This window comes from Pagrus major, chromosome 9, assembly GCF_040436345.1.
Source record: "Pagrus major chromosome 9, Pma_NU_1.0".
NCBI lineage: Eukaryota > Metazoa > Chordata > Actinopteri > Spariformes > Sparidae > Pagrus > Pagrus major.
This window is the reverse complement of record NC_133223.1, coordinates 27,940,244-27,963,955: the sequence shown is the minus strand read 5'-3', so window position 1 is coordinate 27,963,955 and position 23,712 is coordinate 27,940,244. Positions and strand designations below refer to the sequence as shown.

Below are 23,712 nucleotides of genomic sequence, written 5' to 3'. Positions count from 1 at the left end.
AGAGCTGGAGGCACAGCGAGGGGCTGACGCAGGCCTGCGTGCAGACGAGACGCGGGGAGGATTTGCTTCAACTTACTTTCTCACTTAACACTCCGACTCTCTTATATTCAGTCAGACTAATGTCAGGTTTTGTTTCTTCCTACACCCACTGCTCATTTCACTTGCTTTCTAAAACCCCTTTCTGACTCCTTCCCTCTTCTTCTATATTCCTGGCCATTTAACCAATCAAAAGCTGTCCTTATATTTTGCTTTTACCATTAAACTACCATCCTACACTCTGTCTAAACATCCAAGTACACAAACATCCTTTCTTCTCCACCAACCCCAGTTAGTATCCTACCGTCCTCTGGGGGCTGTTTGTATTGTTTGTCATCCAGGACCTGGAAGTCGAAGCCGAGCAGGTCAATAGGGACGGTGTGTTTCCTGGCGTAGTTCTGCTGGCTGCCTGTGAGGAAGGCCTGAGTGAAGAAGAATCCCGACACCCAGAATACAGCAGGCGTCCCCTGATCGTACCAGTCCTGAAAACACAACAGGTCAAAGAAGACAGACGGGTTAATCCATAAAATAAAGAATATGTGTAAAAATGCACGGGTGAACAACAAAAACATAAAGTAGCAACCACTACCATTAGCACAGCTAAAACAAATATGCTTATGAGCCTTACAGCTCAACAAAATCTCTCTCTGCAGCTTAAAAGGTTGTCTTTTTTGGAAGTCAAGCTGTGCAGCCCTGGACCCCTGCAAACAGACAAACAGGACGAACAGAGAGATTTCTGTTGATAGATGCAGATAGTGAGTTAATCACTTCTGTCCAGGAGGAATTAGTACTTTAATCCACACGCCACAGCATGTGGATTAAAGTACCCACTTACCTACAACCATGCCAGTCCATTTTTAGTGAGGAGGGAGTAATGAAACACATTTGTAAAATGTGTGATGTTGCAGCCAAGTTCATCACAGTTTAGTTCACTTTAGTAAAGTAAGATAGAGATGTACTGTTTCCCAAAGATCTGCTTTTTATTTACACACTTGACTAAACAAAAGTTTAAGTCGGACCATCCTTTTTTACAGTATTGTTTTATTTATTAACTTGTCCATTCATTTTAAACAAAAAAAGCTTGTTTCTTGTATAAATTCCTTTAAATCTGTCTTCAAAACTGCCATTATTACACACTACAACATCATATTACATCCGTACACTTATCTTACATGTTTTAACTCAATCTGAATACTTCTACTGAACACACTGAGATGAAACTGATGTTTTTCTCCCAACTTCTGTCAAAACAGCAAACATGTTTTCCTAAAATGTCGAGGTATTGTGTTTAAAGGAAGCAAGCTGTGTCAGACAAGAAACCCGTGACTGTCCAGCTCACCCTGTGGGGGAGTCATGGGCATTCCTTTCATTCCACGAGTACCGATGAACAGGAGGGATACAGTACTTCTCCGACATGGGAACCGACTGTTGGGTGATGAAGGTCACTTTGCAGACTCACATGATACAGTAACTCATGAGTCTGCATGTGTTTCTTGCGCCAAATCATGAGTGAAAAGCATTTCTAGAGCTCGTCTGACTCCTATGTGTTATTAAGTGAAGTGGTCTTATGTAACTGAAGTGTGACACAGCTTAAGGCAGCGTTTCAGGTCTCTTTAGAGGCTACAACGGGCGCTAACCTAGCATGTGATACCAGCTCCTCATCTCTGAGGGGGCCAAACGTTGTTCAAGGGACTTGTAGAGTCTATGACAAGGAGCATTGAAGTAGATCCAGGTGACTGTGGCGACTCAATCACTCTCAAATAGATTTCATATTGGCTTTTCTTTTGTGAGAAAGCCTGCCTACTGCCCAGCCTTTGAGGGGAATTCTGGTATTTTTAAACGTGGGCCCTATATTGACATTTTGGTGTGTAAATGATTCATATTTGATAAAGCTGTTGGAGTCCGTCCAGCAGATCGCCTCAGCTGGCAGCATCAGGGCTGCAGTGTAATCTGTTGAGGCAACTTATCAAACTCACATCCACTACAATAGACTGAGGTTGGCATTCTAAGTGTCTGACAACATTATGGAAATTATTCCTGCAGAGAGAGACTGCTTTTGTTAGACCATAAGACTCTTTTGTAACCAGAAACACAAGTCAAGGAGAGGTCTCGCTCTGAAATCTCACAAGAGGTGAGGTGTTGCAGAAGGATGACCGTGGAAGGAGTTACAGAGAGGAGTTTGGACTTTATCTAGAAGGAACTGCCAGCCAGAATTTATTTACAAAGTCATGACTGACTATTTAAATGACTTTGACAATCTTCATTCAGGAACAACTGTAACAACTCACCTCAGAGTGAGACCTCTCCTTGAACGAGAATTGTGTTTCTGGTGACAAAATGGCTGTTATTGTCTAACAAAGAGGTTTGTCCCCATAGGAATCATTTCTGTAATGTTGTCAGACACTTAGAATAACAACCTCGGCCTGTCAGTTTAAAGAAAACAAGCATTCTTAAAGGATGTAAAATATATAAATATGAATCATTTACACACTGAAACATATAAATATTAGGGCCCAGGTTTAAAAATACCAGAATAGCCCTTTAACAGAAAAATTCTGGACATTCTTGAGTATTAATCACCATTATGTGACGTGTGCATTGCTATAATGTAAGTTGTATTTCTGTCTCATTCAGAACTTATGGTTGCTGATATATGTTGTTTTATTGTGTTTTGCCTTAATTAACTGAACGTGTTCACTATTTTATCTAGTTTGTGTAAGTGCTACAACTGTGGTATCCTAAAATACTTTTCCCTTTTTTTAGTTTTCATATGCTCCTAATTTAGTACTGCCATCGGTGGTTTCCTGTATTGACAAATGATCTGAGAGTGATTTGTGATTGTACTCCCAAAGGCTTTTTTACTCAGTAGTGATGTCAAACCCCAAAACACTTCTTTCACTTTTCAGCGTCTGATTTTGAGCCTTGTAGCTGGTTTCAGTACCTGTAAGAACTTGAGTCGCTCCAGGTGGTCCCTAACGTAGCTTCCCAGCGGTTTGAGGCTGGGGTAGGACTTCTTCATCCACATGCCGGGGATACGACCCGTCAAGATGCTGCTAACCACCTCCTCCAGCTCTGCAGACATCACCACCAGCCCCTGCACAGGAACACACACAAAAAAACACTCACACGAATGCAAATGCACGCATTCACCCACAAACGACTGATTAACACCGTCGCTATTTGAGAATGTGAAGTTTTTAAAGCGCTCTTCTAACACTGAATTGAATATTAGAGGTATTCAAGCTTGCACTTACAAACTTCTCTCTGCAGATAGGTGACAGACAGCCACATAATGGCAACCCTTATCGCTCTGCAGGGGGCTTTTGATACCAGTATGAAAGCCGATGTGTTCATTCGCCTTCCTAACTCTTGATGCTCTCTCCACTTCAATCCCCTGAGACTGGTGTATCTCAGGAGGAGAGGGAATGTGTCTGAAGTTTGTTTACTAAATGGAATAAAAAGACACACTTGTGTTCTGGTTTTTATCCAGTTTTGAATGTGGTGTAATTAGGAGTGCGATGCTACACATATTCATGTACATATATACTGTATTCAGATTACATTCTGTTTAGTCTTTGCTTCGCAACACTTTATGAAATAATTTTATGAGCCAAATAATTACAGTCTTACTCTAATGTGGTCTAATTGTTGGCTGTGTCCTGTCCTACGAAATCTCCAAACGTTTGGAAATACAAAGTCACAATTTTTTTTTGCCTGAGGATGTTGTGGTCTAAGTAGACACTTTCATTTCTTTAAGCATCACTTGCTGGCAATTTTTAAAAACACACTGATTAAAATTATATTAAGACTTTAAAATAAATATATTTGGGAGTCTGCCTAATTATCGAGAGTCTTAGCTCATCACATGCAGCAGTGGTGGTTACTGCTACTACTACTTAGGCACCCTCCCTCTTCCTTTTTTTCCAAAGTTTAAAATTATTCCTTTAGAAATCTGACATCACAAACATATGTTCATATTTTTATGATATGCAAACGACGCGGCTCTGGGGATGGCCATTTTCAGTTGGCTGGACCACCTCTCTGGTTCAGACTAAAATTTTATGACCACTATTACATAGATTAAGATCAAATTTGGGGCAGATATTCATGATGCAGAGAGCATGAATGTAACTGAAGATCTCGATATGACAATCAACCGAAGATGAGCTAAACGAAGATGATGAACATGGTTAACATAATGCATAAGGCATGTTAACAACGAGGTAGGACTGTCCAACCAATCGGAGGGTCTGTGGTTTCAGTCAGTGGCTGCATTCAACACCCCCCAAACCTTTCCTAGTGGTTGTTCTAACAGTGTGTGACTGTGTTTCTGATGAGCAGTCAGTGCCACCAGTGCTTGAATGCTGACTGAAATGTGCTTTGAGTGGTTGGTGAGATTAGAAAAGCGCTATACAAATGCAGTCAGTTTGCCATTGTCAGTTAACAGGTGGGCTGTTAACTTAAAGCACTGCTGTGCTTTGGAACAGCCTCAAGTACGACTGTAGATTAGAGCTGAAAACTAGAGACCATCTTGTGACAGGATCACACTATATCATATATAATTTACCTCTGTGGTAGTTCCTGCTACAGCAGGTGTCTCTGCGAACCACATTTTGTCATGATGACACAAACAGATTCATAAAGTGAAAACATTTCCTGGCGATGCACTCACTGCTGGAAATAATCAGCGGAATAATCGATAATGACAATAATCATTAGATGCAGCCTACTGTAGATTAGAGTCTATGGCCTCTGCAAAAGAAAGCAGTCTGACTAAATGTCTTTGCAGAGTGAGCTCTGTTCTTTTCTCTGCTACAGCAGAAAAGAGCACTTTCTGAGAGAAGGTCAGGAGCGCGAGTTAATGATTTAGGTGGCTGCTTCATCCTTGTCATTCCCACAGGGTCGACAACATCTCTGTAAAGTATCCGTTTCTTTTTTTCTACAGCTCATTGCTTTATAACTTTTTCTGGTGCATAATCTAATAGCAGAGCTTGTAAGATACAAAATAAAGCAACAGACTGTACATAGATTTTCGGGAGGAAGCAGCTCTGTACGATGGTTAATTGCCCTAAACTTTCACAATTACTGTCCAAGTGTTTCCTTGTAATAGAATATTATGGTGTTAGATTAGTGCATTCGGAGCGCTGTGCAGGGCGCTTACAGTATCTGATTTCTGAAGATGTATTACCGGAGTTTCCTCTGTAATCATTCATCAGAGGTGTGCCTCCTCTAATGCAATATTGCTTTCACTGTACAGAAATGTAAAATCAATGATGATTCATCATTCGGCCTCACTGTTTATCTAAAACAAACAAATTTAGTGTAATTACAGTGCATTTGGCTGTACATCACGCTATAAGTATCCAAACAACAAGGATCCTGGGGAACGGGACCAAGATTGAGACTGTTAACATGAACATGAATCTCACATGTGGTCAATATAATAATATCATTTTTTCCACCGCCCGACCGCATCTCTACCAACTCCTCCCGCTTACCTTTATGGCCTTCTGAATGTTGACACAGGAGTCTCGGATGGTTCTGAGCAGGTTGTTGAAGCGGCCCATCTCCTGCACCAGCACTGTGTTCATGCTCTGATTGTAGCTGGTGGGGAAGCGCCTCATCGCTGCCTCCAAGTCGAAGTCTGCCGGCAGCTTGCTCAGGATGTCAGCTGCCACATCAAAGACCATGTCATCTGAGGATTTGGCGTCTCCGCCTGACGAGCGGGACTGATCAGAGACACAGAGCGACAGAGGACGGATGAGAAGCGGAGGCAGGACTTGTGGCTCAGATCGGTGTGACAGTTCATCGTTTTTTGGGGAGAAATTATCTTTTGCCATCCTTTGACTTGTCAAATTATGTATTCCCTTTTAAGGACTCTTTTGCACTGGTGCTAATTTGGTCCCCAAAAGACCCTGATTTTAAGAGGTTGTGACTTCTGACTTGTCTTTGCTTATATTTCATCGTCTTTGTGCCGGATTGCTTTAGATATATGCTTTGAAATGACACAGAATATCGGTCATGCGATTTAAATCTTAATTTCATCTTCCCTTTCTAAATTCGACATTTCTCAGGCTAGAATACTGCCCCCACTGATAATCTATGCATATATTTACTGAAATCTCTCTGTGAACACACACACACACACACACACTCACACACACTCACACAGAGCCTCATAAGATGGAAGGCTTCACAACATTTCCCCCCCACACAGAAATCTGACACAATCTTATCAACAATTCTGATAATCGTTCATGCTGATAATCACTCACTCTAATCTGTGATTCTTCCGCCTTCCTCTCGGCTCAACTTGCACCATTTACCTATTTGATGCTCAGTCACCAGCCAGCGGTAATGGATAATCATTGGCTAATGGCATTGGGGTTACAGTAGGGGAATGACAAATAGCTTTTTCATTCCATTTGAAGCCTCTCCCTGTTTATCGGTCATTGAGACTGATGAGAACGTATTAGATGCTAATAAAGTCCACACATGACTGAAGCCATTATTAATCTTGTTGAAAGGAGTTTATATGAATAAATGCCAGACTCCATTGAGCTCTAATTTTAGCTTGGAGTGGCAATGCCCGTGGAAATGATTTTCTATTTGTTTGCAGCAAGCCAGGTCTGTGGCTGTCTGAACATACTATTGGTGTTTGTGACAGCATGCTGTATATTGGTATCTTTAAGAGATTAAATCAGGGGAATTAGAATGTATAGGGTCCATACAGAGTGTGCACACTACATAGCTACATATACAACAAGAGTGTGATCTCGTTGTATATGTAGCTCACTTGCACTTGTTCAACATAAAGTTTAATTCCCACTGGGGTTTAGACAAGTTTTGGCAGGGTGAGAAATCTTTGCTAAATGAGAGGCGCCGCTCCGTATCTTAAAATAAAAAAAAATAAACGGATACATGGATATATAAAAAACTCTTTCCACTTTGCAGGAGAAGCTGCACGTCTGTCTTCTCCAAGTAGGTCTTGACTTGAAATCTGTTAGATTTGATTCGCAGCCGACATTGACTGGAGCCGGGAAGAGTTAAGATATAATCCTCGACAAGCTAACCTAGTCTAACTCTGCAGAGCTGAGATATAATGATGTGGGATCACACAGCTCCGCCAAAGCCACTGTGAGTCTTTGCAGTGTCAAAGGAAGAAAACGTAATAAGAGAGATTTCTATTGTTCTTTGAGAAGTCTCTCCACAAACAACTGAAATATTTATTCATAGTTTTTCTCTTTAATTAATGTTGCATAGTACATTTTAATGGAGGGCAATAAAATATTTAAGTCTGGCGAAGATAGTTATAAAAGTCAGTGGAAGCTCGTGGGAAGCATATTGATGCTGTGTGCGTCTGTGTCAAACAGTGTTTCACTGCCTCGGTGGAAGTGTGTTAATGTGTTTACTTATTTGTTTGGTGTTGTTGTTTTGGTGTGTGCGTGTCATGCATGTGCTGGGCGAGAGTGTGATGCGTGCTATCGACAATTTGAAAACGTACCAGCTGAGTGGTGACACTCCGACTGAGCATCTGGGATTCGGGCCAAGAGGGGGCGCATTAGTTTGGGAAGCGACCCAGAGCAGCTGGGACTGAAAATCAGTGCTCTCTTTTTTCCCCCCTGCATCGACGCCAGGCCACGCTGCTGTTTCATGTCTGATATATTCTTAAAATGTATTTACGGTCATAAACCTCCAGGTCATTTAATGGCAGAGGGATCACAATACTGCATGACATCCTGGCCCTCTGTCTTCATGAGTAAAAGCAATAGTATTCATCAACCAACCAATCATGAGCGAAACGGACGTCATGTCACAACCTGTTGATTGTTTGTTATCAGCTTGTAGTATATGAAAAGGGACACAAAATTATGTAGCCAATATGACAAAGGTGACTTGGGATGAGTGATTTCGATTGCTCCCTGCAACAGGCAGGCTGCTGTAACTGTGGGATTTACTGACAGGGAACTGAAGCTGTTATATCCATCTGTGGTGTCAAATCCACCAGACTACTTTGATAAAAACAGTCATTTTACCTCGCAAAACATGAGAGCTGATCTATAGCTGCCTCGATCGGTTAATTTGTTTGTAACGTTTGCGTTTAAACGTATTTATACATCATAGTGGTCTGGACTGGAGCCAGAGACAGTCAGCTGAGATGAACCAGTCAATGTGACCTCTCTACCTGTCAGCGAGACAGTCAGTGCTGCAGTGCGAACCCAAAGATCCCCGTGGCCTTGTTATAGCTTTGTTAGCTGGCACTGTTTATCTACCAGTCCCTGCCCTGCTTCTTAAGCTTAACTGTAATGTGATAATATACCTGTGTCGCAATATCGCATATTGGCGCATACTATCAATCGAATTCACCTCACTGCCAGTGTGAATAGCTTTGAAGCAACATTTTATGCATATTCGTGTTGTTTATTCGTCTCGTTCCCAAAGTGTAAAGTTACAATGGCTCAAATGAATGTTTTGTCGGTGTGTTTTAACATATAGTAGTTTGTTTGTTTTGATCAGTAATCGACTTTTTGTTTCACAGGCAGTGGTGGAAGTTGATCAGACCTTTAAATAAGTTAAAGTGGTAATACCGCAGTGTAAAAATACACAGGTGCAAGAGAAAGTCCTGCATTCAAATGCTGACTTCATCATAAGTACAGTATCAGTAGTATCAGTTCTGTTATTGAATTATTATTATTATTTATGTGTTCATCGTCTTAATGTTGCAGCTGTTAAGTGGTGGGGTGGGGCTTATTTTTTTTACCATATATACTTCCAGGTATATACATTTCCCTTTGAAATGTAGTGGAGTGGAATCACAAGTAGCATAAAGCAAAGATTTTCAACTAAAGAAAAAAGTAACACAAAACTGTACTTGAGTAAATGTATGTAGTTACTTTCCACCGCTGTTTCCACGTCCAGGTGTGTTTACCTGTGTAAGCAAGATGCTGTCAAACAGCAGCTGTGTCTCAGCCTGATCTTTGGTGATATCTGCGTTGGCGTTCATGCCGAAAATCTCCGGCGACGGGTTGAGCGGCAGCGACTTGGTGTATTCTATGTAGCTATTGTACTGCAAAACAGAGAGGCAGGAAACAGAGGGAGAGTGAAGGGAAAGGACAATTTTCAACGCAACATCAGGAAACATCTCGAGTAATAACACTCATTGAAAAACAAGTCGGCTCCTTAGATTGCTGACATTTATTATAATGACTATGTAAATGTGACTTCATGAATAAAAGATGCGGTTGGAGGGGGGTGCAACGCTGGAGAACAAAATGCCAAATAAAATGGAGCGCGCCATAGATTGCACTTGTGTTAACAAATATATCAACTCACACTGATGGTGGCTGCCTGCTGTGCCTTGTTACACACATTTTATCTCCTAATGACTTTTTAAAGGTAGCTCAACGACAGTGCTAAGCAACTGTGAGTCCTGTGATATACTTAGTTTAAAAACAAGCACATTAAAGTGAGTTTCACTTTTCTTGAGTTTTAAGGCACTGATACTCCAGGCACTGACGGGTACGTGGACAAGGAAATGTTTTCAGTTCTGCCGTCTCAACTTAGGAAAACTACTTTGTTGGACGACATTTTAAAGAAGACTTTCGATATTTATATTTAAATAACATGCTGCCTAACATATCTATGCTGAGATGTATGACATCTCAAAAAGGTCAATCTATTGTGAATACACAAAAACAGCTATTCCATAACAGTAGCTAGAGCTGTGCATGTGGTTACCTCAATCACACAGGCAGAATATGTAGGTTTGTGTAGAATAAATACTTGATTGGAATAAGGAAGTTTCCTTGTTGTAGTTGTTATTAAAGGATTGAAAAAACATATCAAGTTACGGTATAAACATAAAGGTAAAAACAAACCTTGCAAGAGCTACTTAACATTCAGCAGCTCCCCCTTGTGGTGAAACTGTAGCCTTTTAAATGTGACCGACCTAATGTGATCAACCTAAATCTCCCTGGTATTGATATTTGGCATTTCCTTATCTCTATAAATCTTCAAATCTAAAGATAAATTTGAAATGCTAAGAGCGGAGTTAGAAAAGATTTAAAGCTATTTTGTGGGATTTTCTTTTTCTTACATCTCCCTCAGCTGGTGCATAGTAGAGCCCACTGGGATCAAACTTGTAGTCAGGGTCCTCGGTGACCTTTGAGGTGTAGAAGTTAGAGAGGATGGTGCCCAGTGTCCGTCTGTCCCAGTCATCCGTCACACGGCCTCCATAGTTACACTCGCCAGTCATGTAGCGGATGGCATCAAACGGCACTTCCTGCGGGAAACAAGAACTCATGCATTTTGAACAGGTACCGTGCGTCAGGGTTGCACATTTAAATAGAAGGTGAGCATTGAGAAATGCAGGATTCAATGTGTGCGTTTAATCTTCTTGTATTGTGTGCACCTGGCTGAAATTCACTTTACGACATCGACTTGGAATGGAAACTGACGTAGTAGGAGGTGAAAGGGTGGGGCTGTGGCCACTGTGGCATTTTCTGGAGGAGGCTTCCACTTACAAATTCAGTGAGCGACACTTGGTTACAAGATGAAAATGTCACTCCGTTCAAAAAAAATACCCTCAGTAGTTTATTCCTGCCACTTTTTCTCAGCTGCAGCTGAGAAACAGGGAACGGTGGAGGGTTGGAGTGCTATCTGTTTGTGGAAAAATGTCAAGAGGGTTTTTGAATATAGCTCATGAAAGCTGATACTTGAGTGAAGAGGAGCCCACTTGTAAAAGCCAGAATTTCTATTATGGGCTTAGATGTTGAAAATATATATGTGGGAGTGGATGGTGTAGGTGGCATCTGCATGTGACAGTTTTAGAGTTTCATTCTATAAAGTCAGTTCATGTGAGTGCCTCTAAAGTATATATATGACAATGTACGTATTTTGTGTCTGGGGAAAGGATCTGATAATGTTACTCATAACTTATTTTAATGGAGTTACAGGAGAACAATACGATAAATCATCAGTTAGAGGAAAGACACTTAAAAATGAACTACCTCGTATTGTTCAAGGAACATGTGTAGCTGCTTTACAGAGATCCGGAGGTCGGTCTCATTGAACTCGTAAGGAATGTTCCAGCCTATAGGTCCGAACTTCCTCCTCTCCTGGATCAGGGCGTGGAAGAAACACAGGCCGTATAGTAGCTTCTTGAACGCTGCCTGACAGGTGGATAAGCATACATGGAAGGTGTGGTCTTAGGTAAATAATTAGATGAACACAGCTAAAACAAACACTCTGAAAAGCACGGTAGGGGTGATTACAGACACAAAGGAGCTCAGGACACCCACTGGTGTAGGTATGATGGATATGCACAGCACGATATCTAGACATACACAGAGACATGCAAGTACACACTGACCGGCTTGTTGCAGCTGCCAAAAAACTCCGGGTCAGAGATGGGGTCCATGAGGAAGGAGCGTGCAATGTTCGCGCGCAGGCCTTTCGGAGCCTCATTGGTCATCTTCACCCCATTTTGAAGCACCGCAACTGGGAAAGTGGGAGACGGGTAGCTCGTCAGCCACAGCCTGAATTCAGGGTGCGTCGTGTCTGGGTTCAGCTCCTGCACACGGCCACGAATGAAAAAAAATATTCAAAGACCTGCATCAGGACTGTTCCCATCTGGTGAGTAGAAAGCATAAGTGCGTGTTCTGACCTCACAGACTCTCTCCAGTGTTGACATCCACGAGGTGGCTAAGTGGCAGTTCTGCAGAACCACCCAGGTGCCCTCTTTAATGGCTGTCTCAATCATACGCATAGCAATAGGGCCCTGGCCTTGGCCCAGGGAGAGCGAGGTCAGCTTGTTACCCGTAAAGCCCTAAGGGATAAGAACAGTCGTGCACAGACACACACACACACACACACACACACACACACACACACACACACACACACACACACACACACATGCACACTCATGTAGCTGCTTTTTGACTGGATAGGAGCCAAAAATACCAGTGCTTTTAAGATGTGTGTGGGAGCCTGGGATATCTGGAGGATTCAATTTCTGCTTTCATTTTGAGTCTGTAAACACAGCAGGCTTCAAAGCTGCTGAATTTCCCAGGTGTCTCGGTACCTTTTCATCTCCGAACTTCAGCAATGCAGCCATGGGGTCAGAGCCGGGGGAGAGAATGAAGATGAGGGAGGCACAGCAGTGGCTATCAACGAAGGCCTTACTCAGGTTAAAGGGTGGCGCTTCGATGAAGGGGCGACCCAAACTGTCGGAGACAAATTCCTGCACCATGGGAATAATCTGGGGGCAACATAAATGGAGTGTGTTAACTGTGTGTGCAGAGAGGTAGTCCTTACAACCTGATGAACCTCCTGAAATATGATACAATTTACAACTCAATATCCTAATAATATCATATCATCAACAGCAAATGAACTGACCTTGTCTGGTCTCAGACAACGGACCATCAGCATCCTCTGAAACTGGGTCAGCTTCTCCTGCCATTTTTCAGGGAAGGGAGTCTGATGGGGGTTCTGCAGATATGCACAACACAGGCCATACTGAATTCTGACTGTATAAGAGTTACTTCAGATTCCTCTAGGGTTGCAGCCATATACCGGTTTCAAGGTACAACGTGGTATGAAAATTAACGGTTATCGAAGTACATTTGCTCATCTATGGTATTGAAATCTACCAGTTTAGTAGTATTAAAAAAACATATATATTTCAAGCTAATCAAGTTTCATGTCTTTCATGCTTGTTGTCATGTCGTCATTCTGTTGCATTAGTCCAAAATTAAAATGCCAACACTGAAGTGACTGTCCCACAATACAATAAAGTAAACAAGAGAAGTCCCTAAAAAGCCACACAGATGATTAATTGGTGGATATTAATGGTGTTTATAATGAGAAAATCCAGTCATTTTTATTCATCAGTGAAGGAGGCTTGTCCCTCATTAGGTTACCTTCAGCTAACATGCAGTTGAGTGCCTTTTTTGTCAACTTTCCTCGGAGAGGATGGGGAAAAGTTCTGGGGTCGGGTTGCATTGTATTGAGCTGTTGCAAGATTAAGCAATGTAATTAAGCAAAAGAGGGGCAATCTGTAATGTGAATGGGGAGGAGAGTAATGCGGGGAGATAGATAAATATCTATGAACAGGCAAAGACTGTAGAAAAGCAAAAAAAGAGGAAGAAGAAAGAGGTGGGGAAACTGAAAAGCCACTGGGTACTGGGTCAGAGCAAAATGTTTGATTAATTTGTGGAACAAGTGTACCAGAGGAAATGAGCAATGGTAGCCGGAACTTTTGGAATTATTTTCCCCAGGCTGTTTATCGAGAGACTTCTGGCTATGTGTGTTGGCAGGTGCTTTGAGACGGATACACCTATTTAGGATCTCCTGGGGATTCTCTGTGTGTGCAGTGGTGTGTTCGCGTGTGTGAGCCTGAGTGCCTGTGTGCTTGATTGAACAGCTGTTCTTGCATCGAGATTGAATAAATGTGAATTCCACAACTGGAACAAACTCGATTTAATTAGATAGAAGTGTTGTGGCTGATTCTGTTGATTATAAATCAAAGGTGGTGTGTGCTTGTGTGTGTCATCAATGAGGCAAGCATGTGTGCTGCACACGTGTTTGTTTGCGTGCACCACACGTCGATTAAACAGCTGTTCTTGCGTCTAGATTGCATAGATGTGACGAGCACAACAGGTACAAAAAAGATTTAATTGGATAAAACTTCAATTTTAGATTCTTTATCATTCAAAGATGGAGGGAGGGTGTCTGTGTGCATCGTCTCCACCTGGCAGGCAAATTATTTTCCTCCCACTCTCTTTGTTCCCTGTCCCATTTGTCTATACCAAATTACAGGGGCAATATGTAAGGTGTTTGGTTTAAATATGTTTTTAAAAATCAACTAAAATTATCAACAGAATGTGAAGAAATAACAGTTCTGACATTATGTGTTGCAGAGATATGTACTGAAGTTATCATGCTAACAGGCTAGCCCCAGCCTGTCCTGTCTCATAATACCACTGCAAACTCCCAGTTTGGACCATTAACTGCACGGCTAGCTGAGCGAACTAGCTAATAACACCATCAGCTGGCAGTAATTAGCGGTTACTGGTGATATGCTTGCTTCGACAGGTGGCAGATTCTTACATATTGTACCTTTAAACTCATAAAACTCAATTATTTGACCTAAAATAAAATAAGACATTGAAACGTAAACGTTCAAAAGTGAATCAGCATCACTTAATCAGCAATAAAAAATAATTAAAATAGAATATTTTAAAAAAATTACAAAGATTGTAACATAATCATACGGTATGCTCATACTGTAGTAAAATAAGAAATACTAAGATGACCTGTTTGGCAGCATCAATAATATTATTATATTTGAAGACATGCAGTTGTAGAAGCAGAACTGCTTAGGAAACTACAATGAAGAAAACATATCTAATCCACACTCCGTCTCTGCTCTCTCTCTCTTATCGAGGAGAGATTTGCTTTTGTTTGATGTTCAGGTTTTATCAGGAAAGCAACAAACAACTTTTATTAGAATCTTAGCCTAAATGACAAGCAGTCTGAGCTATGGCTGCCACTAAGCTAGGTTCAGTGTTAGTGCAAATAGCTCAGCTCAACACCAATACGTCATCAGTGATGTTTTCTCCATATTTAATCTTTTTTGGTCGGCCATAATCTGATTGGGCACACTTTGAAATGGCTGTAAAAAAAAAGTGTTAGATCTTGCCTGGTAAATCCTAGCGGTGCACAACACACAGGGTGGCACTGATGCAAGGTTTGCTCTCTCTTCAGAGGCAAACAATTCCTCAAGCTGTTGCCAAGTAGTTCTGCCTTGGATTGTGTGTATAAGGCCTTAGTGTTTAAATATACTGTGTTGACAAAATATCCGGTAAAAACCCTAAATATCTTTACCATTTGCTCTATAGACTTTGGTCCAGTGGCACCTAGAGAATCCAGATGTTCTGGTGGTCTTAGGGGCAGTGGACATATGTGACCCAGTTAAAACTGCTAAGCACAACCACATTTAAGCTGGAAGTCAACAAATAAGACATGCCATCCATACTAATGTGCATATGGATTAAATATACATTTGTGTGGAATTCATAGCCTTTTTTCTTCTTCTAGTTCTCTTGGGTATTTTGATTTAAAGACGTCTTTCTGTTCATGCTGATTTAAAATGTGGGCATTAACCCTGATTGTCTGCTATCAGGTACATAACCACACTAATCTTTTCAAAGAGAGGAAGGACAAAAAAAAACCAGAATTTTCCCAGTTTGTCTTTACCAAAACAGAAATGACACCCACACCAGCCAGTTGGCTTGATGACACTCACTTGGCTGTCGTAGACCTTCTTCCACTCATTCTTGAGGGGAGCCATATCTTGACGCAGACCCTTGAAACACTTGAGTTCATCCAAGCGGCAAATCTCGTCCCAGGCCTTCTTTGGGAGCCAGGTGCAGGGATTGGAATGAGGGTTGTCCAGGCCCACGCCACCCGTCAGAAGGAAGCGCCAATCGCCCTCATCCACCTGCGACAATAATTACTATCATGCAGCTATTGAAGGGTTCACGCTCAGCCTGACCAGTTCTTAAACACATGTTTTTTAAGCGACATGCTGTAAACTTGTGCGTGGGTGAAATGTGTGTATCATCCTACCAGATTGTTGTGCATGAGCAGATTGACACTGAGGCCGAAGGAAAAGAGCAGCTTGTCCTTCTCAAACAGTGAGCGACACACATTGACATATAGTGCATAGGTAAAGTGGTCTCTCAGGATCTGTAGCCTAAAGAAGATACACATGATAGCATTTTAATAATGTCACTCCAAACCAAACACATCACACAAAATCACCCACACTCATGCACTATTACTGGTCTTACATTCCTTGTTTTCTAATCATTTACAGGCCAAATCTGATTTTTCGAGTGGAAAGAAACCTCCGAGCTGTTTGACGACCTGCTTAAGTGACTTCTAGGAATAATTATTTGACTAGTGCATTTTTCAGCCCTGCTCACCTCTGCTCCAAATTGTCACTCTTATCTGAGTTGTCGATGGAGCTGATGAAGAGGTTAATAAACCAGCCGAGGGAGTACTGGTACATGGGCTCGATGTTAGCCAGGTCAGCGATGGAGAAGAACAAGATGGCTGAATGCTCGGCGATGGGCGTGTAGCCCATGCGGGTCTCATCAATCTTCTGCTCCGTCACCTCAGCCACCGCCTGCTTCTCTGTGATTTCATTGGCGAGTACTTTGGAGCAGGAGAGGATCTTGACGGCCGTCTCGTCCTCCAGGATGTTTCCCTCAGAGGAGGAGAGCACCTCTAAGATTTTGTCCTCAATCTCCTTCAGTTGTCTGATGATGATGAAATGCAAGGACAAGTTTGCACCATGAGGAAGGAGACATTCTACTTCATTAACACATACCTGGGGCTGGTGTGCACTACTCTACCTTTTGTTCTCTGCTCCCTGCAGGATGAGAGCCTGTTTCTCCTCCTCCAGGTCAGGCCTTTCCCGGGCCACCACGATGCCTAGTAGCTGGTCCTGGATGCCCTCTGGGGTGATCATGAAATTCAGAAGAGTAACCTGCAGGGCACAAGAAGAAATACACAGACATACAGTTAACTAGGGCTGCGACTACTTTTCATTATCAAATTAATCTGCTGATTATTTTCAGATTGATCGATTCATCTTTTAGTCTGCAAAATGTCAAAAAACTGTTGAAAATCACATTTTCACAGAGCCCAAAGTGACGTCTTCAAACTGCTTTTGTCCAACCACCAGTCCAAAACCCAAAGGCTCTTAATGTACTATCATAAGTGACAAGAAAAACAGTAAATATTTACATTTAAGAAGCTGCAAATGTTTAGGATTTTTGACAAAAATGACTGATAGATTATCAAAATAGTTGCTGATTCATTTTCTTTCGATCAACTAATCGACTAATTGTTGCAGCTCTACAGTTAATGGACATCAAAATGTACAAATGAGTGCGTCTGTTACAAGGGGCGGTGTCTTGCCCCACCCTTGTTTTCAGACGTTTAAGTGAGGTACTTTACAGCACAGTGTTGATCATCTTGGCTACAATGCCTCTCCATGAGCCTCCTCCATCCAATCAATTCCAATAACCACTCCGGCCTTGGCAAAGTACAGGTAGGATGCATTTATTTCTTTTTCTTCTATGTGAAAAGTGTTGCAGCTAGAAGTGAAGGAGTGTTTCTTTTACCACAGCCTTAGTCATTCTGCTCTGCACTTACTCGGAGGTTAAAAGCCTATATCTGCTATCTACTCTCTGCCCTAATAAACGAGTGCACTTCTCCGGGGCCTAATTCCATTTCTATTGATGCTGCGGACCCACTCAGCTGGTGGTAAAGACTCAGAGCCCATATAAATCTCCCGTTTGTCCTTTTCACACATACACCCCCCTCCTTCACTTCCCTCTGTCCCTTGAGCTCCTTAAGGGCTGGTTTACTAGATGCTTGCCCTCTTGTATTTGAAAGTATTGCATTTCAAATAGGGCTTAATGGGAATAATGGAAGCCTCATAGTGTACTGTACTGTAGGCAAAAAAAAAAAAAAAGACTCAAGCAAAAAGGGAAAAAAAGAAAAGAAAAAAGGATAGAGCCAGTTGTGAAAAATGAGTTGAATGTATCTAATAGCTGCCCATAAAGAGCGGGGCCCCTGCAAATAGATGCCTGAAATGTGATCTTCAGTAATGCTCTCCAACCCCGTGCCTCACTGTAATTCTGTAATGCAATTTCCTTTAATGCTTCTTTTCTTGGAATTTCTTTTTTTTTTTGTGGAGACTGTATTCCATAGGGGAGGGGGACGCAGAGAACCATGATTCATTGTGTTTCTGGGGTAAAAACATGCTATTTGAGCAGTATGAAGCAATATGTGGGAACCGACAGAGGAAAGTAGGGCTCATTTATTTGTAAGAAAAAAAAAAGATGTCTAAATAATTATTCACCGTAAGTAGTTTTGCAAGTATCATGTTATAAAACAAACTAGTGGAAAAGCATTGTACAATTTAGTGTTGCCACAGAACTGGAATTCTACCTTTGATAAGAAACCTTAAAAAATATCAATATTTGATACCACATGGAAAAATTGACAAAAAAGTGAGGGCATAACGTATTTGATTTTTGAGATAAACACAACAATTGATTTATTTGTGGAGGAGGTGGGACAATATGAGCACTACAGTGGTGCATGTGTCAACTCGCTGAGAGGAGAGGAGCTAGGAGTGGTGTATCGATACAATTAGCAGTGAAACCATTTCAAATATTCAGTATCGATATCTAATGATAATTTAAAAACACTAGTACAATTTAAAGCTTTGACTAGATGCCGGCGCTGGATTGCCAAATTTGTTCATCTTAAGACAACAGGAATTCTTTAGCAAATGTCGTGGCTAGTCATCCAATAGTCAAGACAAAATATTAGGCACTGAGGAAAAAGTCAGAGGATGCAGTAGACTGACTAACTGAGCGGCAAACATCACCACCCATGATGTGGGTCCAAAAAAGACCTATTACATTAACAACCTCTTCCTCACAAATCAGAATTTTCGTGGTACCAACAGAACATACAGCGCCCCGTGTTCTATCACCTGGATTAATAACAATCACACGGGATAACAGAACAAACCGGGTTGACTGTTGCTATTAGGTGTGATGGTGATGCGAATGCAGATGTCTGTGTTGGTTCCGGTGAGAGCACGTGTTCTATTACTCCCTTCTGTTTTGGCAGCAGCTTTGTTGTGGAAGATTCATCTATCCTTAGCTCCTGGCTCCAGTCAAGTGGTGAGTAGAGGAGGCATGAAGGACTACAAAGGGCTCATAATAACGCAACTAACACCTGCTGCAAACAGTTAAAACTGCTCTAATTACACTGTCACGACAGAAGGTGAGTGCAGGCTCATGCGTGTCATACTGAGTATGTTTGTTAGTGTGTGACTGGTGTAGGTGTGGATGGAGGTTGCAGTGGTGGAAGTACTTTATGGAATCCCAAACACACAGATAGATATTGAACAGGTCCATTATCCTATCTCCTTTGTCAAACTGTAGCCAGCTGACAAGTTAATTTGTGATAGGCCACGAGAGTTTCAAATGTGACCGTTTGAATGCAGCAAAAAAGCTTGGACTCACTCTATTTTCCATGTTAATAACAAAATGTGTTTCTACAATGTGAAGCCAGTGAATGTGTAGTGGGATACTAAAAAATATAGCAGTGCCTGAGGCAGTTTACCACTACAGTACCTTGACAGAGGTCTCAGGCAGGTAGTGTGGGTTGCGCAGCTTGGTAGTTATGTAGAAGCGAAAGTCGGGAGCATATTCAATGGTAGAGTCTCCCAGGCGGATACACATGGCACCACCCTGTTTAAAGGTCTGTCTCAGCAGCAGGGGCTCCAGGATAGGGTCCAGCTCCTCACCGACATTCTCCAGCAGCACTGAAAGAAATCATTCAATCCTTATCAATATTTTCTTACCAGGGAGGCCGACTCTTTTCAGGCTTTTATTTAAAATCACACATTTACAAGCAATCTCATTTTGGGGCTGTCAACTTCAACCACTCTCTGCATTAACAGTTGAGTCATTTGCACATCTTCAAATGAGACAACTTTTGGCAACCGGAATACAAATCAACACAAAGCACTGTAGGCCAAATCATTCGAACCTTAGCATCACTGCAGCACTGGTTTCAGATCTCTCATTTTTAATACAGTTTTAGTACTATTGATAATCGACACAGCTTTATATTCTTGTATACAAATATCACTGAGATCTGAGAGTTTGGGTATTTTAGCGGTTGCATTGTCCAGGTTAATAACTAAGAGTGATCCTGCTGTTGCTTTGCTGGTTCCTAGATCATTAATAAACTTTCATTTAGCACCAGTTCAGCTCATAATGTATTTACAGAATGGCTTTTCTAAGCAACTAATATAATTATTTGGCTTGTCTTAATTTGTCCCTTTTACTTCCAGTCATTGCGTACATCTTCCCGCCTCAGGCAAACACTTTATGCATGTTGCTTTAAAAGTTCTTTTTAAATCAAATACTGGTTATTTATATCTTTACTGGAGCTGTCGGAGACATTTCCCTGCAATAATAATAATAATAATAATAATACATTTTATTTGTACAGCGCTTTTAAAAACTCTCAAAGACACTTTACAAGAATGGAATACATACAAGAATACATAAAATCAAGTGCATGGTGCATAAACTCAAGTGCATAGTGCGATAGAGGAGAAATATGTAGTAAAAAGAACAGTGTATGAGGATATGGATCTGTGTAGGTTTTTGGGAGAACAGGTTGAGTACAGCAAACTGCTACAGGTGCAGATGAAAAGCGAGTTTGAAGAGGTGGGTTTTGAGCAATGAAAGCCTGCACACCAACCAACTTTAGTTGAACTGATACATCCCTTACAAAATTCATTATAAAACTTGTAAGAGCTTAAACCCTCAGCATCTTTCAGCGCCCTGAGATTAGCATTTAACATTTAACTTCCATGCCAGACCTAGAAACTTGTGTGCACACATGCGCAAAACCAAGAAATCAGTGAAGCAAGTGAAGCGTTACCAGTTACAGATGCCTTGTTCCCATGACATCATTATTAATTTCCACATTCACATTAAGTATGATAATGCTGTTCTCGTGTTAAGAACATTAGCACATCTATAATTGACATTATGCCTCGAGGTGGTCTGGTAACTAAGTTTTTATACAGCGTTCAGTGCCAGTGACAGCTGATGAACTTTCTCTCACAAGATAGGGAATCAAATCAGGTCACCCTTCTCCAAATCATTTCGTTCTGGTTTATTACATCAATATTGCTAATCTCAGTGGATTAAACAGAACCTTGCATCACTTAATAAAGCCAAGCCTATCAAGAGATTAGACAGGGAAACACAAGTTCAACCACTAGCACATAACCAGGATTGCAGGCTGCAATACCAACAGTAAGAAACCATAAAACTGGGAGGTATAGAGAATTGTTTGTGGAGGGCGGAGCTGTAACCTCTGGGGAGTATTTTGCACCCTGCAAGGACAAGCTAGTCTCTGAACTGTTAGCCTTGCAGTCTGCCAGTAAGCAAAGAGCCAATGGCTTGCTGAGATGGGTCATTATTTAGATGTCTTTTTAATGGCTATAAAGCTGCCTCTGCCTGTTTCTTACTCTAACTCATCTCTTGCTGTTCCCTCTCATACCCTCTTAAAATCCCATAAGACAAAAGTATAGTCACACTGAGAAAAAAAAGCACAAAAAATAGCCACATCTCCCTACACATGTCAATATGGTCAACAAAACATAATTGATTTCTTCTGGGATTCTGTATGATTTACAGTAGTCTGCCATACTAATAGTCACAAAGGTTCATTGAAACATCTCACTCAGAAATTTGTTTTTATGAATTCTCCCACTGCAGAACAGAGAACAAAGGAAAAACACAGCCCATGCACAGCTATTATCAGTCTCTGTGGTGAAGAGAGACCTCCGCAGGCAGTGACAGGAACTGCAACAATGTGGGTGAGGCACACACACACACACAAACACACGCACACACGCACACAGACAAGACAGCAACAGCAGAGGCATCAAACCAGAGAAATACTTGTGCTTACCTGGCGTGCCAAACTGGATGCAGTTCTCCAGAGTGCGTACAAAGTCAGCATCACTCAGTTTAATGATATGCAGGCTATTGGCTTTCTCCATGTTTTTCACCCACTTGTTGGCCTGGCCCTGGGGATCAATCATCAGAGGCCACCGCCTGGCATTACTACAAACACACGCACACACACACGCACACACACACACACACACACACAGAGTAGTGGCGGATCAAACAGTGCTGCCTCGTCAGAGTGGGATGAGACATCACAACAGCAGGAGGGCTTGTTGGAGGACAAGAATTGAGATGTAGAGAGGGGGTGAACATTCACTCGGAGCACAGTTAGACAGCTCACAGTTGGGTGGCACACCAGGGGCCATAGTATTGTGATTAAAAAGCAATGTTGCTGCGTCGTTTACACAAACAAGCAGATGTCTTGTGATATTACTCTTTTTTCATGGCTCCTTAAGATTAAAGCAGGCAATGTTACGTTTAGGAGAGGTTACAAAGTCCTGTCATACTTGTTGTAATGGGCAATGTAATTGTGACCCTTTAATTGATTGTAGTCCATTGTGGTCCAGGTATGCTAGCTGTCAAAAACAGACAACTGCACACAGGAACACAGGAATCTATTCCCTGTGCATAGTGAGCAACACAAAATCAGCAGCTTCAATGACAACATTCACGCTCAGAGGCCTGAAGCAAACCACTTTGGGTTAAAATATACAAATATAAGTTAAGTAGGAAAATATACATGTATATGTTTTGTTAACACTGGCTGTCAGAAGATTGTTATTAATAAATGACTCAGATCAGGAGCAGCAAAATTGTTGCTTGAGACATCCAAAAGCTTTCCTCTGCAGAGATTGTCTTTAATACTCACGAGATCATGATACCGTTATCTATAGAGAAGCTGTCTGATGGCAGGCCAGCGATGGTCCATGATCGAATCTTTACCGGATCCCCCAGAGAGTTCATCAGAGACATGTTGGGGGAGCACGGGATCTCTTGGCTCTTACAAAGATTCATCCACTCCTCTGTCTGATCCTGCAGAGGAGCACATTCACTGGTAATGACTTCATTTTCACTTGACTATCAAACACACACATTAAATTGCAAACAAATAAGAGTATATGCACGTATGGACAATTCAACTGTAAAGATTCATGTAAACAGATTATTAAAAAACAATAATAAGGCATATGCAGACAGTCGGACTTAAAGAGAAAAACATAACTCAATCACTCTCCTGCGTTCTGTTTTCCAGCATCACAATGGCCCTCTGTGTGTCAAAGTATAAAAGATGACCTTTAAACACTGGCTTGGTTTCCGAGACATGTGAGGCTCAGCACAGGGAAAAGGCAAATGGCCTCAGTACCTCCAGAGTGTTTATTTCCCACCAAACTGATCGCAAGCATTTGGCCTTTTTTGGCCTAAAAACAGTGTTGGGATTTGCATTGGTCACAGTGTGCTTAATAGAAACAACTCATCAGTCTCACAACAAATGAAAATGTTAACTGGAAATGTAGCAGCTATGTCTCTGAACATAGACTTTACATAAACACAGGCAGAAATATAGGGAAAACATAGTACTGTACATTCACATTCAAGTGTGTACCATTGATATCAAAATCATGTACATCATATAGGTGCAGGGCTTTCGCTTAGGTAATACTTAGTTACTATCCACTTCCAAGTATGCACCACCTCCTCCCTCAGCTTACCTGTCTGTAGCTGGAGGTAAAGGCTCCCAGGTAAGCCACAATGCCTGCTGAGATAAGGATGTCCCCAGTCAGGTTATTGTAGAGCTCTCCCAGATTGAAGGCCATTTCGCTCCAGCGTGTCTTCTCTCCACCCAGGCCTCCAATAAGCTGCTCCGCTCGCTCCAGCTTCTTACTGCACAGATCCACCTGGAGGACATGATCGGAGGGGGAAAGCAAAAATTGGTTGCAGTTATTTTTGCAGGGCAGGAGGACATCATCCTCGTTATCATGTTTCATTTGGAACTGTAGTTACACAAACTTTTCTTACATTACACAGGTGAAAAGGACAACTATTAAACAGATTTTTTAACTATCTACAATATAAC

General features: G+C 41.6%; 1 protein-coding gene across 1 annotated transcript in view; it reads right to left on the bottom strand.

Annotated features, from left to right (window-relative positions):
• The window catches only part of dnah7 (dynein, axonemal, heavy chain 7), a 77,030-nt gene that overhangs the window by 4,110 nt on the left and 49,208 nt on the right, over window positions 1–23,712 (bottom strand). The window contains exons 47-64 of the mRNA XM_073474307.1: window positions 23,348–23,533; window positions 22,507–22,670; window positions 21,637–21,791; window positions 19,272–19,462; window positions 16,464–16,597; window positions 16,032–16,367; window positions 15,673–15,799; window positions 15,350–15,544; window positions 12,439–12,531; window positions 12,122–12,298; window positions 11,702–11,863; window positions 11,408–11,608; window positions 11,046–11,207; window positions 10,133–10,318; window positions 8,966–9,103; window positions 5,535–5,765; window positions 2,978–3,130; window positions 341–518 (exon numbers count right to left, since the gene is read on the bottom strand). Coding sequence (XP_073330408.1) covers window positions 341–518; window positions 2,978–3,130; window positions 5,535–5,765; window positions 8,966–9,103; window positions 10,133–10,318; window positions 11,046–11,207; window positions 11,408–11,608; window positions 11,702–11,863; window positions 12,122–12,298; window positions 12,439–12,531; window positions 15,350–15,544; window positions 15,673–15,799; window positions 16,032–16,367; window positions 16,464–16,597; window positions 19,272–19,462; window positions 21,637–21,791; window positions 22,507–22,670; window positions 23,348–23,533 — 3,169 coding nt within the window. The remainder of the gene's footprint in view (window positions 1–340; window positions 519–2,977; window positions 3,131–5,534; window positions 5,766–8,965; window positions 9,104–10,132; window positions 10,319–11,045; window positions 11,208–11,407; window positions 11,609–11,701; window positions 11,864–12,121; window positions 12,299–12,438; window positions 12,532–15,349; window positions 15,545–15,672; window positions 15,800–16,031; window positions 16,368–16,463; window positions 16,598–19,271; window positions 19,463–21,636; window positions 21,792–22,506; window positions 22,671–23,347; window positions 23,534–23,712) is intronic.